General features: G+C 46.6%; 1 protein-coding gene across 2 annotated transcripts in view; it reads right to left on the minus strand.

The window, feature by feature from the left end:
• The window catches only part of LOC8042156 (cAMP-dependent protein kinase catalytic subunit 3), a 129,177-nt gene that overhangs the window by 19,168 nt on the left and 93,225 nt on the right, over positions 1 to 16,784 (minus strand). Inside the window, exon 8 of one of the 2 annotated variants that reach the window (XM_029982773.4) lies at positions 11,994 to 16,731. The exons of the other annotated variant lie outside the window; for it this stretch is intronic. Within the exon in view, the coding sequence (XP_029838633.1) occupies positions 16,594 to 16,731 (138 nt within the window). The 3' untranslated portion in view covers positions 11,994 to 16,593. Of the gene's footprint in view, positions 1 to 11,993; positions 16,732 to 16,784 lie in introns of those variants that run through there. 2 annotated transcript variants of the gene reach the window in all.

A 16,784-nucleotide genomic window follows, 5' to 3' on the forward strand; every position in this document is an offset into this window, starting at 1 on the left:
AGATGCTACTGTGTTCTTGTGCCCAGCATAGGCCCTTGTGAACACCCGTCAACGCCCGCTTCAGTGGCTCGGCATCTCGGTAAGACAAGAGAAGGGCGGCTATGGCGGCTCAATCTGGCGCGTGTGTAAAGCGTCTATGAATACCGTTGCACCGCCCCTTTAATAAGGAAACGAGACGATGTGAGCGCAAGCTATCTGCCCTTCGCTTCAGAGTCGGCCAGCAAGAAGCGCAATGCGTATCGCGCTCGTGACGTCAAGAGTTCCTGCACGGACAAGAGTACTGTAGTTGTGCGCCTTTCTGCTTGGTGGCGTTAACGCGTGACACCCTCTAACAATCTTACCTAGTTTTAATATCCGAGGGCGAGAGCTTACGGTCGCTGCAGAGCCGTTTATACTGAGAGAGTTTGGCCGATGGGCGGAGCTTGTTGGCCGCTAGAACCAGCGGATTTCGCGATAACACAATATGGCGTTACTTCTTTGTCTTGTTCATTCCTGTGAAATCGCGTAGAGTTCCTATGAGTCAGATCCACAATATGGCGGACGGAAGTAGTCATCCCCCGGTTGTCAGACTACGCTGCTGTGGTTGTCAGACTGCCAAAATCTCCTTAAGAAGGCCAAACTCTCTCAGTATAAACGGCTCTGGGTCGCTGCTTTGAAGTGTTCCTCCGCGGAACGAGCGCTCGCGCTAGAAATGCATGTCTCAGAGCCAAGAGCATGGGCCAGCTCGCGCTTGCAGATTTGGCTGCCGTTTCAGAATATCGGTGAACGGACCATATCAAACGCGTTAGTTTTCCACCAAGTCAGATTCAGGACTAGGTAACTCCACGAGCGAGCCATACTGCCGTAAACTGGCGCTGCTTCTCAGGATCTCATGACGTCGCGGCATTCCAACGGGGCTTCACAGACAGCCACCAGACGCAATGTTGAAATCTGTTCATTCGTTTCAAAATTAGTTTTCTTGACTTCTCTGATTGCAGTCTAGAAACACTCGTTTAGGTTAGCGTTTCTGGGCTGCCGGCACACCATAGACCACACCTAAACAAAGAAATAAGGGCAAAATATTTCATTTCTGCACCCCTTCAAGCTGAGACTGCAGCCAATGCCACAAGCACGAGAGCTCGAGGTTGCTGCTTTGAACCGTTTTTCCGGAGAACAAGCAGTCGCGCTAGAAATGCGCGACTCAAAGCCAATAGCGCGGACTAGCTCGCGCTGGTAACTCTGACTGTGTCCTCAGCTTAAGGGTAAATGGAGTATAGAATATCTATAGTTCGTTCTCACTTTTCGTTTGAGCGAAGCCGAACGGAAGCGTGGGCACAGCGGCAGGGCACCCTGCAAGATGTCGCTTTACCCACTTCTGTTGTTCACACAGCTGTTGCTGTTTCTCGGTGCTCCCGCCGCCTCCAGCCAGTTCAACGGTACCGAGTACAGCAGCAAAGGTTCTTCGTCATGTTACTTCTTACGGACTGCCACGTGGACGTTGTCATCACTCGGGGAAGCAACATCAACCACTGAGCCAGAACAACCACGCATCGACACGTCATTCTTCGTCCCAGCAGCATCGTCATCAAAGGCAGCCCGCCATCGGATCCCCTCAGTGAGCACAGAGGCAGGGCACCCTGCAAGATGTCGCTTGACCCACTTTTCTTGTTCACGCAGCTGTTGCTGTTTCTCGGTGCTCCCGCCGCCTCCAGCCACTTCAACGGTACCGATTACAGCAGCAAAGGTTTTTCGTCATGTTACTTCTTACGGACTGCCACGTGGACGTTGTCATCACTCGGGGAAGCGCCATCCACCACTGAGCCCGACCAACCTGTCTGTTTATTGTCTGTTTCGGAACTGCGGAATGACGTAAATTGTCTCCTTACTTCTACAGCTGAATTGGATTCTCAGGTTAAAAGCGTGACTTCGCAGTGTGAAAATCTTGAAGGTCAGTCAAGAAGGTCAAATCTGATTTTTTATGGGATACCTGGCAGTTCTGGAGAGACTTGGACTGCCTCTGAAGCTAAGGTCATTTCGCTTTGCCAGGAGAGTATTGGTATAAAGTTTGATGCTACGTTTTTGGAACGTTCCCATAGGCTAGGAGCGTTCCGACCTAATAGAAACAGGCCTATTATCGCGAAATTTACATCATTCATACTAAAACAAGACGTTTTGTTCAGCGCGTCCAAATTAAAGAGTACCGCCTATAGGCGGTACTTTGTACTTTGCTGAGCGAGTATACTCGCTCAGCGAAGATTTTTCGTTGAAGACCATAAACGAACGCAAAAAAACTTGGAATTTGCCAGAACCGAAGACGCCAAGTTTCAGCTTCGGTATAATCGCTTATACATAGGTGACCGAAGGCTTTACGTCGATCCAATGACACTTTCTGTAAGAAGTAATGACACTTAACATTTAAAGAAATTTGGACTGAACAATGCAGCTACGAATGATAGAGTGGTTTTGAACGCCAATTGTTGAAGCTTTAGGAACAAAATCGACGACTTTGCCGCTCTCATCTTGGTCACTAATCCAAGCATTGTCATTGGAATAGAATCTTGTCTCGAGGATTCTACCTCCGATCTGAAAGTTTTCCCGCCGCACTTCGCTGTTTATCGCGAGGATCGGAATGGCAACATAAAATATCATGAAATATTACTTGGTAGAAATCAACGGCTTATCGTGCGAATCCCTTTGGTGTCGAGTCTCCCTTGCTAGCGGTGATAATCTTACTGTGGGCTCATTCTACAGATCGCCATCAAGCAACATAAACTCTATTTTTTCTTTGTATAACGCTTTATCTGTGATAGAAGCAGGATTTTTCTTATTGGTGGTGATTTTAATTTACCGGATACTCAGTGGACAGAACTCAAACCGTCTATATCTAACTATACTGGTATATACTCAGCATTTGTTAATATTGTCAATGGCTGTGCCCGTAATCAGTTTGTTACAAAGCCTACGAGGATCGGTTCTAGCCGTTCAAGTGTCCTCGACCTTGAGTTCAGTAATTGTGCTTCGGCGGTCTCCGCTCTTGCCGTTATCCCGGGAATTAGTGACCATAAGGCTGTTGTTGCAAATTCGTTTTGTTCATTTGATCACAGTGCTTTCTTACGTCCTAAGAAAGTGTACTTTTTCGGCAGGGGTGATTATGCTGGTTTGTCTAGAAGACTTGAAGAATTTTACTCGGAGTTTGAGGACATGAGCGTGACAGGTGACATTAACTTACTGTGGAACATAATTAGGGATAGAATAAAGACTCTGGTTGATATTTTCGTTCCATCGAAAATTATCACCTCGAAGTGTCGTCAGGGTAAACCATGGATGAACTCAGAGTTACGGAAACTTATTAATAAAAATAAACGTGCACTAACTCAATACCGAGCTCGTAATGACTGCATCGTACAATAAACTAAAGGAGATAGGTGTCGCCCTTAAACGTGCAATCACTTCGTCCCGGGCAAACTACTTTTCAACACTAAATGTGAAACTCAGGCAAAATCCAAAGGAATTCTGGAAGCTTATTCGCTCTAATAAAAAATATATCGTTGGAATTCCCTCCCTGTTGGTCGAGGATTGCCTTTTAGAGGATGACCCTTTAAAGGCTGCCAGTCTCAATGATTACTTCAAGTCTGTTTTCTCGGATATCGCGACGGGGAATTATTGCGATTCCGAAGAAGCACGTGTTTCTACCAATTTTGTCTGAAATCTATTTTGATACGCACGGTGTTTTCAACCTTCTAAAGAAAATTAGACAAGGTTTAGCACCTGGCCCCGATGGAATTTCCAACGCTGTCCTGAAGTTTTGGGCTGAAGTTATTTCGAGCTACTTGGTAATTTTGTTCACGGTATTGTTGAAATGTGGCTTCTTGCCTATGGATTGGAAATCTGCAAATGTCGTCCCCGTCCACAGGCCTGGCCAAAAAAATCTGGTACAAAACTACAGGCCCATCTCACTGACAAGTGTGTGCTGCAAAAATATGAAGCACATTATTTACACTAAACCTAATGAAACACCTTAGTCTTATCAATTTCTTTAGCCCATCTCAACACGGTTTTCGTACAGGATTTTCTTGTACCACGCAGTTGCTTGAGTTCTATCACGACATTTCACAATCGTTTGATAAGGGCCGACAATTTGACTATATTTTTCTGAATTTCAAAAAAGCCATCGACATGGTTCCTCATGCTATTCTTATGAACTATCTTCACAAACTAAACAGATTTGGAAATTTTTAATTGGATTGGCGATTACCTTAATTCAAGAAAACAGTCCGTGTTAATTAACAATTTACAGTCCCCTATATAGAAATAACATCCGGAGTTCCACAGGGGTCGGTACTTGGCCCTCTCCTTTTTTTAATATACATTAATGATATAGTTATAGTTGAAGGCGTCTCTTTAGATATTCGATTATATGCAGACGATTGCATTTTGTACAGTGATGTGACCTGTGATGCTCAAGTATTCGCTCTTCAAAGTGATTTAGATAAAATTGATGACTGGTGTATCAAATGGCGCATGCCTCTAAACGTATCTAAATGTATTAGCGTTAGATTCACTAAAAAAACTAAATTTATTCCTTTATTCTACAGTATCGGTGGTGTTTCACTTGAACTGGCATCGGATGCTAAGTATTTGGGAGTTATTTGTTTGTGCGATTTAAGATTGCATAAACATGTTGACTATATTACAGCGAAATCAAGCCGGTCACTGGGATCTATTAAACTTAATTTTAGGATGGCTCCCCCATTTTTGAAGGAGACATTATATTTTTCTCATGTGCGGTGTGTCCTCTACTACGCCAGTGAGCTATAGGATCTGTTCAGTCAGAACCTTATAGATCAAATTGGAAAGGTACACAATCGTGCTACGAGATTTGTTACCGGTAATTATGATCTTAGAGATAGCATAACTGAACTTAAATCGTCTCTAAATTGGATGCCTCTGAGTTAGCGAGGGAAATTGTTCCGTCTCAAAATGTTACATAAAGTGTTTTACAACAATAGCGCAATTAGTAGGTCCACGTATATTTTCGAGCCTGCATATATATCAGAAAGAAGAGATAATTCAAGAAAAATTTGTCCATTTCACAGCAGAACTGATATTTTCAAATGCTCTTTTTTCCCACGGTCCATTGAGGATTGAAATAACCTGCCAAGTGACATTGTTGAAACGGCATTGTGAGAGCTGTTTTTTCAAACGTTTCTTCTAACTACCGTTGTGGATTACTTCTTGAATAATTGTGTTTCACCTTGTGTTTGTAGTGTACACATTTTATGTATGTGCCCTACTATAATGCCTCTTCAGGCGAGGGAGGTATGCAAATAAATAAAAAAAAAATAAAAGCCAAAAGGAACAGCACAAGCATGTTGCTCTGAACGATGCTTGCACTGCACAAACCCGCGTGGTTGGCAAGGGCACTAAATGACCGCAGCTCGCTCCTATCGCTTCTGCTACTCTCAAAACTTACAGTAATAGATTTTTTTTTTTCACGAAGAGCAAACTTTGGGAGGAGAAAGAAGAAGCAGCCGAAGAGATCGAAGGCATTTTCTTGAGCTCCAGCTTCAACAACTCCATCGACTCCCAGCCCCTCACCTGCCGCGGACGCTTCTTCGGACATAAAACTGAAGGAGATGGACACGCTTCCAGCAAGCTAAGCGAGACTTGCCGCTGCCGCGGCAGACCAGCCTGAACATTCGCTGATCGCAACAGCAAACCACATCTTTGAAAACAACCTCCTCTCGGTGAGTGTTAACCTCCGAAAACGCAGATTCCATGGAAATCGCACTGAAAATTTTACTTTCGGCGATTCTGAGAGATCGTCTCATCGACATATTTAAGACATTTTTCGAAGGTACCAGGTCAAGCAAACCCAAGAAGGGTAAAAAGAAGAAATCGGGTCAGAAACAACCACAAACGGGGACTCCATCGCCAAACTTTACAGATATTGATACAACCGTAACAATAACCAAGACGTCACAAAGGCGAGTGCAGTGGGAGCAGCGGGGGTCAACGTCAAGGCGCTGAAACAACTGCACTACCGCCATCGGCAACGTACGGCTCGCAAGATAGCGCTGCCGCCACCCAGACGCAAGACACATCTCACTCGGACAAGAAAGACTGGAATATAGTCACCTTCAAGAAACAAGAGAAAAAGGTCCGAATAGACCCTTCATCCCGGGCCCAGGGAGCGGCACGACCCCGACGGCGCCTATTTGAGTACAAGATACGTCTCTTGAAATCTCTACTCTCATTCGAGCCCTCTACCTTCAGTCACTTTAGATGCACTGCAGAAAGCTGTACACTACAGCATCGTTCCCAATGCGCCTCATTGAGCAGGCCAACATAATTTCGGTCCGCACAGATTCGCAGGAGCTGAGCAGGACATTTATCGAGGTTACGGAAATCAAGGTACATGGGCACAATACAGTTCCCGTACAGGTCTTCCGAGCCTTCGGCATTACATACACGAAAGAAGTCACCTACGATATCTACCCTAAAGAGCAGGACCCGCGCGACGACGTACTCAACTGCGGACTCAAATCAGAGGGGATCCACATTGTAGCCGCCCGTCGGCTAGGCATGTCGAACACGGCTGTCATCACGTTCGACGGGGAGAAGCTACCAAGACCAGTACTCTACGACAAGTGTTACATCAGAATATTAGCCTACAAGCCCAAGGCAGTTAGGTGCTGCAATTGCTACAGACTCGGCCACAAACCTGATATATGCCAGAATCAGACCGTGTGCTTGATCTGCGGTGCCGCTCACCCACCAGACATGGACTCCTTCAAGGGACCAGGCTGCCCCGATTCTACTCCTTGCTGCCAGGGTTGTAAGAAGAATGGCCACCTTGGTACAGACCGCAAGCGCCCAAGATTTTTGAAAAACAAAAAAACGAATACAGGAAGATTTTCACAAATTCAAACAGCAACAGCGACTTCAACAGCCACCTGAGATCGAAGAGAAAATAATCAAGACTTCAAAACCGCCGAGCGGCCAACTATGTGGTGAAAAGGTAAAGAAGAGACCCCAGACATCTCCACCGGCCCCTATAAAAGGGTTAAACACACAAGAGCTCCGCAACATATGCAGCTTCCTCAAGCAGGGCTCGAAAGGCTTAAAGCCACAGTCCAGTCCCGACAAGAGGAAATCAAGAAGTACTCAGAATCCGTTAAGCGGCGGAAGGCACTAGCAACCCAAATCCTCAACGAGAAATGATCCGAGTCCTTCAGTGGAACTGCCAGGGGCTCCACAAACGGGCGGCAGAACTCCAAGTACGCCTTATGGATGAACATGACGAAAGTCCTTATATACTCCTACTTAAGGAAACGAACACCGCAGCCACCATTCCTCATGCACACTCGGTATACTCCTCCAGCCCCTCCATTACCTCCAAACGCTCAGCTCAAACGATTTCCTCTCCAGGGAAAGCTCTTCTCTAAGTAAGGGGCGACTGGCCCCAACACATTCTCAATCTCACACCATATTGCGACGATGGACAGGAAATAGTGTCTGTGCGGGTCTCGGTTCAGCTGCAAAACATAATCCTAGCGCCCATCTACTACAGAACGCTCAAGTACACTACACAGCCAAGAACCCACTTATAAATCACCCATCTCCACGATTTATATAACAAAGATCAAAAACTCTGGAGATTTTAATTTCCACCCATCTATGTGGGGCTACAACCAAGATCCTCTGAGTGCGGAAGACTTTGTCGATGAGATTCAAACCTTCAGTGTAAACCTAGTAAACAAGAAAAGAACCAAAACAAGATAGGGTTGTTCCGGACAGTCGGATACCTCTCCCAACCTCACATGGATCAGGAACCCGTACACTCAGCATCATAAATGGAGATGTCTCTCGGATACCTAAGTAGCGAGCACTTGCCCATCCGCTTCAAAATTTTAGCAACGAGGGGGATAAAAGACAAGGTCAAGAAACGTACGACTAAAACCGTACACTGGGACAAATTCAAGGAAGCTCTTATCAGCGTAGATCTTGAAGACGCCTGCCTTGAATCCCACCTCAAAAGCGCCTTGAAAATTATAACTATCAAAACAGACGTCGGCGAACATGCTCCAACTCCTGATCTCCGCCTTCTGAAGCTCTGGGCCAAAATACCGCAGCAGGCCGAAAGGCCCCCAAAGCAAACGCAACATCTCCAGGGCTACGGTGGAAGCGAAGGTGCGTGCAAAGAAACTTGACCAACGCCGATGGCTTGACTACAGCGCATCGCTCTCCGAGAAAACGTGGATAGTGAAATTATGGCTCACGAATCGCGCACTTCTCGGCAAGAAAAAATCCAAGGGGGTAACACTAACGCTTGCCTTCAAGCTCAGCAAGACGGAGGAACAACTCGCAGGAATGGCTGGAGACCTTTTCTTTCCGCAGCCCACTCTTTCGAATTGCCCTCCACCGTACGACCACGAACTCGTGGCTCCGGATTTTGGCATGAACCGGCCCTTCACGTGAAGCGAGCTCGAAAACGCTCTCCTTCGCGCAAAGGCCCACACAGCCCCGGACCCGACAGGATCACCATCACAACGCTCAAGAACCTTTCCGATCTCACCAAGTCCTAGCTTCTGAACTGGCTTAACGAGATCTAGGAAACCGGTAGGCCCCCCGAAAGCTGGAAGCACTCTATCGTAATCCCAATCCCCAAGCCGGGAAAGAACAAAGGTACCTCACCAAATACTGACCTATATCCCTCACGTCATGCACCTGCAAGATAACGGAACGCAAGGCACTTGCAAGGCTAGAATGTTTACTCGAATCCAACAGAGCTTTCTACCCAGCCCAAACGGGGTTTCGACCCGGCCTCGGCACCAATGAAAGCCTAGCACTCTTATTAGCGGACATAATTCGTAACATCAACCCTAACCACTCTACAATCAGAACTATAATCACAGCCGACGTCAAGAAAGCTTTCGATTCTGTCCCACACTCGACAATCATACGGGAATCGCAGCGCATAGGCATTCCTGGAAGATCCCTTAAACTTTATTAGGTCTTTCCTCGAAGGCAGAACCCTTTTGGTACGTTGCGGGGTCCACTGCAGTAAAACCAAGGCGAACCTCGGTGGTGTCTCACACGGCTCCGTTTTCTCGCCGATGCTTTTCAACATCGCGATGGCGGCCCTACCTCACAAACTCGGGAAAATTCCCAGGCTAGGCTTCACGATATACGCCGATGACGTATCCATCTGGACCAAAAGCGAATACATCGAAAGGCAAAAAATCATACTGCAAGCCTGCCTTGACACGATCGAAGCCCATCTCCACCATGTCGGCCTCCAATCCTCTCCGGAGAAAACAAACTACGTCGTCGTAGCACCCAAACGACAGCGAGTATCGAACCTTGGTAGCCATCTCCATCTCGTGCTCCCAAGCAAGATATTCAACAATTTACGTGTGTCAGGATCCTCGGGCTTACCATGGAGAAGACAGGAAAGGGGGACATCCGGCGTCGTGCATACTACAGCACTGCAACCCTGCCCTCAATGCCATCAGAAGAATATGTAGTGCCAAGCGCCGTGCAATCGATGAGATCGCCAGACAAATTGTAAAGGCATTATAGTATAGTCTCACGAGTCTGCTACGAAGCCAGACACAACTGGGTCACCAAGGCACACTGGCAAAAACTGGAGTGCCTGAAGAACCAAGCCATAAGGATCATAACGGGTCTTCCTATGTTCACCCCGCTCGGGAAACTGAGGGAGCACGCGCAGATAAACGCACTCCATGATAGTTTTGAACCATGGTTAAAAGCGCTAAAAAGACGTACACAAGAGGGAAGATAAACACGATGGCTACTGGCAACTGTATTTTGAAAAAAAGGAATGAAGTACATATGTATATACCCTAACACAACCATCGTCACCTAGACTACGGATGTGCCGGGATACACGCCCTTCAACCCGTGTTTGTCTTCTCTCTTGTGTACGTCTATTTTAGCGATTTGAACCATGCACTCCAAGCAAGGAAGGGGAATCCACAAACTTCTGTGGCGCGTAACAGAAGGCCTTTCAGACATTCCCGAGCAACTCCCTCCTTTGGGAGATCATATAGACATTACCGAAAATAGGTGTTAATGTCATATAGACATTACCACCTATTTTTCCACCAAAACGGGCGAACTATACCCCGATTCAACAAGCGCTCAAAACCGCCCTCAACTCAGAAATGTCACTAACTCCCGAGCTCCGAGTCTTCTTTGACTCACATGACGCAGTCGCGGAGTTTATAAAAGCAAGAAGCCCGAGCGGCATAGTTCGAGCAATGAAAAAGCTAGCATCCAGACTCCTGCAGAAGGGAACGACCACCAAAATCTCCTGGCGTCCGGCGCATGCAGGCATCCATGGTAATCCAGAGGCACATCAGTTAGCTCGCTCGTCCCTTTCATCTCTCCGCGAAGCTGCAGACATCCGTTCACACACGCACGACCATGGCTACGCCTCGCTTGTGATCAGGATCGAGGCTGCCACAACCTTCAGAAATATGATCTGGACGAAGAACGGGCCCAGATCGAGGACAAGTACCGAACTAAACCATGATAGAAACTACTCCCGAACGTAGATTTCCAGGGGTTTCGGCCGTGGTCCAAAGTTCTCTTCCCGAAAATTCGAACGAACACCACTCTCACGCCCGCTCGCCTCGCATCTTGGAGCAAAGGAACCAAGTCTGGAACCTGCTCAAAATGTAACATGGGCAAAAAGGCCGACACTCACCCGATTTTGTGGGAGTGCCCCAAATCAAGGGATTAAAGCACCGAACCACAGATATCGGCTACCTGGAAGAGTGTACTCATCCGCTTGGGCCCGAGAACGACCATAGAAGAGCACTAACTATCCTGCTCGATTTTGTCTACGAGGCGAAGTTAGAGATCTTTATATGGTTTTTCCTCTCTTCGTTCGTGCCATCGTCCAGACCGCGTAGTCACCGACATTCTCCCTGTTCCCTTCCGCTGTACTATGGCCTATAGACCCTTTCTGAACTGAACTGAACTGCAAACTTTAAAAGGGGGCTGGCAGTCCTTGAGGGTCGGTGGCTGAGTGTGTTAACGCAACACAGCTCGGAGCGCGGGAAGCGAAAGCTCGCGCTACAGGACCCAGGAATCCTTGCTTCAGTTCCCACCCCTGCCCTTTCCGAACCATATAAACATCGTACCGGCGTGCGATCCTCTTGCACCACAGCGTTTTGCATGTTGAAGACCCAAGGCCAGCAGTGGTACTGCACCGGCAAAATTTCTCATCTACAACCGAGACGCCAGACGCCCATTGGGGCTGGCTAACTTCCGACTGTCGAAACATAAATAAAACAGTTAATTTTACTGGTTGTCCTTAGCCTACAATGGCCGGTGTATGTGCCGACGGAAACGTAGAGTAGTCTTCTACTCAGGGTCGTACGTAATAATTAATAAGGACATGCTGAGCAACATGCTCTTCGAAGGACGAGGATTACTCAGGCCCGGGAATAGAAAGGGCACTGTGTTAGTGTGAAGGTGAAGAAGAGTGACAGAGTTACGCATGCGCAGGTGCAGCATGCTCAGTAGAAGAGAAAACAACTTTAGACACACAGAAAAGGACACAAACACTCGAGGGTGTTCTTGTTTTCTTTGTTTGTTTTTTTTGTTTTTCACCGAAATTTATTTGTATCACATTGTTTTGTTCTTTAAAGCAAAATGCAACTAACAACGTGTAAAAAAGACGAAAGCAAGAAATCCCGCAATGGGTCTTTTCTTTTTTTATAAATACACAACAATCTCATATATATATATGTATGTATATACTTTTGCACAAACTGCACAATGTAAGCGATACGAGTCCCACTGCCCGAAGGGCGAGCCCTTCATTCACAAGCAGATTTTACTTCGACGCTCCGAAATGTTGGATCGGCAGCAGTTATGAGTATGATTTATGAGATGTTTTACCGAAGTAAGCTATCTCGAGCATTAAAGACACGTATGTCAAATTTGTGATGACAAAATAAAAACAAGCGACAAACACGAAAAACAACTCTAGCTTTATAACACTTGTCCAAACGTTGATGAAAACATTAGTGAACGTCACATTAAGTAACAATCAGGTAACTATAACAGAGCCCAAAGTATCTCAACGTAAACATAATTGTCTTATAACGAAGGACTTTTTCCAACCCCACCCCCAAAATATAAAACCTCCTTCAATTCGGCTATCATGCAGACGTAATACAATGCCCGATAAACGAATATAAATTTGATGAGATTATTCTAACCGTACTGCTGCAACGATAATGTCCAGCAGACGATGTACTGGCAGTAAATTCTATACTTATTTATTTTAAGGATGTCGACAGTCTCCTTTGTGTTTTCGGTGTTTGATCGTAACACATTTCACAAGGCTGTCAATCTAAAAATTGTCGGTAGATCAGATTCAAAAATGACAATTTTAAGACGATGCCTCCCAAACGACCGCCTCTGAGCTTTGCCGATTTCTTCAGGCACACAGTCAAGTTACGAGTGGTATAAACACGTAAGATTTAAGCTATTTCATGAACCAAGGTTCCTAGCAATCCCCAATAGGCCTTTCTTTGCAGTAATTCCGAAATGCTGCGCGCGAATCCTCGTACGCTCTTTCCAGCAGCCACAACTTGTTCACTACGTGACACTGAAGCGAGCGGGAGGATATCGGTGTTGTTCGCCTGCCCTGGTCTCGCTGGCCGTCGCCTCCAAGGTCACTTTTGTCGTCCGTTAGATCCGGCTGTACCTAGCGCCCCCGGCATTCCTTTCGGCGCCGCGGACGGCACTGCACGCTTTGCAAATGGCCCATTACACCCGATCCACCGAAAGCACCAAAATCGCGGCGACCACACAGTAATCTAAGAATGGAGAGCCTATTCTGTATGCGTAGGCTATTTAGCGACTCTAATGTAAGCCGAGACACATTCCTTTTTTGTTTTCCCTCGGCCATTCTTTTTCTTTGTTCGTATGCCTCGACTGAGCTTGGCAAGCATCTGGTCTGGTGACTCAGTCGTAGAAAAATAGTGTCTCTAGAAGCACCCTGTCTTCCTTTTGGGAGGCGGCAGATCGGCTGTGACAGCCTGTTTTGCACCCCCTCCCCCTTTCCCTCCCCCTCACATGTGATTACTGTTGGCAACCTATCCCAAAACACTGTCACACTTAAGCGGCCTTGCTGTCACAAGACGTTGCGGGCAGATGCCTTTGTTCACGGCTATAGAGAAACGCGAAGTATTCTTAGAAACTGCGCTGTTGAGCTTTTCAGACATTTCGGACATTACGGTGCCAAAGCTGCTTTGGCTCTGACGGAGAAGCGCTATCTAAGATGACGCCTTTGTGGAATTTGGATCGGACTATACTCGTTGTCACCTCAAGAAAAAAAAATGTTTTGCGGATTGTTTAAACGCGCCGAGAAGTCGTTCTTACAAGATTTGGCTGTCGGAGGACGAAGCGCTGCTTCTGGCTTTTGAAAGGTCTATATTTTGCTAACATGACACATATCTATTCTAAAATGCACCAACACATATCTTCATTATCCAGATAAAGGGAGCAATTAGTAATTCCTCCGCAAGAAGCCGGACTTTTTTTTTTTTTTTTTTTTACTACGGTTCTTGGGATAAAACTTTTTATAGAGCCACTAAATAGGGGCTTCAGAGTGACAACACTTCAGCCATCTTGATACTTAAAATTACTGCTGCCATTTATCTCGTTGTTTATTCAAAATGGCGAGAAACGCGGGCTTTCGTTTTCTATAGAAATGCGAAACCAGTTCGCGACGGAGCAAGACGCCATAGCCTAGGCTTCCTAACAGCATATTTAGAGATACGAAGACCGCATTTTCAATCATAATGATCACCGGTTGCGTCCAATCTGTGCTGAGCACCAAGATGGCTGCGCCCACTACACAATGGGGAATAAGTGCCAATACTCTATGCGTAGCCTATTTGTGGTGTCTTTAGATCAGACGTATGACCTGTACACGAGGAACCTCCCGCAAATCCGCTGCTCGAACCGAAATACACCATTTTTGTTTTGTTTTTTGTTTTGTTTTTCTTTTGGAGTAACACGAAACCCTATTCTTCTTCCCTACACCTTCGCGTCTTTCAGGATTTCGCATTCGCAGTTTGTGCATACTGGCAGTTTCAAAGCCACGAAGGCTGAGTGAAAAGTAATGGGACCTATTCTGCTTGTTCGTAATTGGGAGACTCTGGAGTCTGATCATTTTTTTTTCTTAATATTAGCAACCCTCACATTCAAGATATTGGTTAGAATTTTGTTTTTAAATACTCAAAGAAATGTTAAAAAAATGTTTTAAGACATCACTTTCAACGTTGCCAGCTGCGACCTTGCTCTCTTTATCGTACGAGGAAAGCTTTCTTCTGTGCAGGTTAATTTTTTTTTTTTTATGATAAAAAATTTAAAAGACTCCACGGCGATACACCCTGACTATAGAAGAGTGTTACAGAGCCGCTACTACTCTTCGAAGTTTAATGCAAAATTCAACCACGCACCTCTGCTACAGGTCTTCGACATATGTCATGACGACATGTCCGAAGTGCATGCCTTCGCTCGCTGCGACGGAGCGTTAAAGACTATGTTGCTTTAACTGCAGGTTCAAACATTCGGATTTACTACGGTTACAAAAATCATCACAGCAGTGCCCGTCTGCCTTCTTGCAAGAAAGAAAAACACAATAAAGAAACAGAAGCAATCTCATTACTTTTCAATCAGCTCTCGTATATAAGTTTGCAAGCAGTCACACTTCAAAAACTAATTTGCCCATCGTTGGATAAAAAGTGCTTTTGTCTGGGCGCCGATCTGGCAACCGTGTGCCCGCTGTAGTGAAGCTTGACTAACAGACGATCTACGTATAACAAGCCAGCGGCAAAGTGGCGGGCGCCCAGAGGCCCTACTTGAAAATGTCTATAGGTTTCCGAAGCGCTGCGAAATTGTGTTACAAATAGTGTCACAAGCAGCTAAGCTGCTTCTGACATCAGCCGATCAATGCTGCCTCACGATTCGGGGTTTGCCAAGAAGAGCATCCCGGCATTTTTTGTGAAACCCCGCAAGCGGCCGGAGCGGTTACGTAGACTACCGATAAACAAAAGGCCTATATAGCTGCACTATTAGATCGATTGCTTCCGAACATCCGGGAAGCCTATACTTTGTGTCAAAGACAGGAAGGGTAACGCTGTATGTCTACACGCGCTTCGACAAAGTCGACGATGTGCTCTTGGAGAGTAACACTGGCAGAAAAATAGAGATTCTGTTTCACCAACCGCGAGTCTCTACGATCATGATTTTTTTTTTCGCGCGCAACACCTATAAGGACTAGTGGTCTGACTAGACTTCTATGTGAGCATCGGGAGACGGCCGCCTTTTTCGGTTCCCGCTCGGCAGTTTGCGCACGGCCCCGTCGTCAGCCGTCTGCTCGTAGAGATTCGAACGAGTTAGTTCTCGCTTACAATTCCTATTCGAACACAGAAAACATTCCAGGCATCCGGCCCATTTTCTGAACGCCGATGGGCTACATACATGTCCTCTACTGGCATCTAAAGAAATTGGCGGATGATGTGTAGTGGATGACAAATATCGGTTGCCAGATTTGGATGGACCCAGCACGTTACTTCACATTTCATGAGTTCTTAAGTAGAACTTAATCCACGACTTTTAAAAAGTTAAATTTTATTCAGTTTTATATATATATATTTATAAACCAGGTCAAGCGCTTCAATTGTGTCATTTAACCAAAGCACGAATACGAGACGGACCAATCGGGTAGCCACATCAGGTATGGCGCTTCTGGGGGAGAATCAAGTGACCTATAGCTTTAACAAAGGAATAGTTGGCCAAATATTTTCGCAGGCATGACAAGATAACTCCTTTTCCGTCAACCCTGAGCCGCCTTCTGTTTCGAGGGTTAACACAAATCTATTCGTCAGTGCGCTCGAGAAGTAACAGAACGAAGGTGAAAGCCACCAGTGTGAAACCGTTTCTGTTCCTGGTTCTCTCACCGTGCCAAGGACTACGCCCTTGTTCACTCAGGTAGCCAATCACTGAAATCTACCAGAGGAATTCAGCCAATGACGAGGCCAAGAACCAGATACTGCAAACCTAAAGGTGTACAACGATGAACTCACTGAGGATGAGTAACGTCATTGCTCAATGACACCGCACAGATCGCATACACAATATTTGGATCAAGGCATTTGCACATCTTCCGCAGATCGCAGGAGTTGAGTCCCTGTGGACTCTGCGAGCCATCGGACAGTTGCAGTTCTTTGCGGGTACACGATGTCGTTCAAGCACAATTCTTCCTTCAATGGGGTCTCCTTCTCATCCCTGTGAGCAGAGTTCACCGAAAGACGTCTTAGGATGCCGCTGAAGCATAAGCTACCATACGTGGGACAGCGCCGAAACCCAAGAATCAAGCACAGAGATCGCAGCGGACGGTCAAGCCCCGTACACACGGGAGCAGCGCGTAATCTCGGTAAATGCAATTTTCAAAAATAAGCTCGCGGTGATTGGTCCGACGCGGCACGTGACCATCCGGACGGCGGCGGGCACGATGGTGCGTGGGCTCGCTGCTTTTGTCCACGTGGGCCCGGGGACTCAGAAGTCGTCGAAGGTGTCCACCTCCTTGTCAGAGGACGATGCTGTGGAGGGCGGCCGCCTCCGGCCGTCACGCTCGGGGTAGTCGTCGAAGTTGCCGGTGTCACCCTCGTGGGATACCTTGGGCACGATCGGGGGCTAGGGTAGCCAGAGCAAGGGGAAGAGGGAAGGAGAGAGAGAGAGAGGGAGAA

The sequence above is a fragment of the Ixodes scapularis genome, unplaced genomic scaffold (assembly GCF_016920785.2).
Source record: "Ixodes scapularis isolate PalLabHiFi unplaced genomic scaffold, ASM1692078v2 PGA_scaffold5__190_contigs__length_132052651, whole genome shotgun sequence".
NCBI lineage: Eukaryota > Metazoa > Arthropoda > Arachnida > Ixodida > Ixodidae > Ixodes > Ixodes scapularis.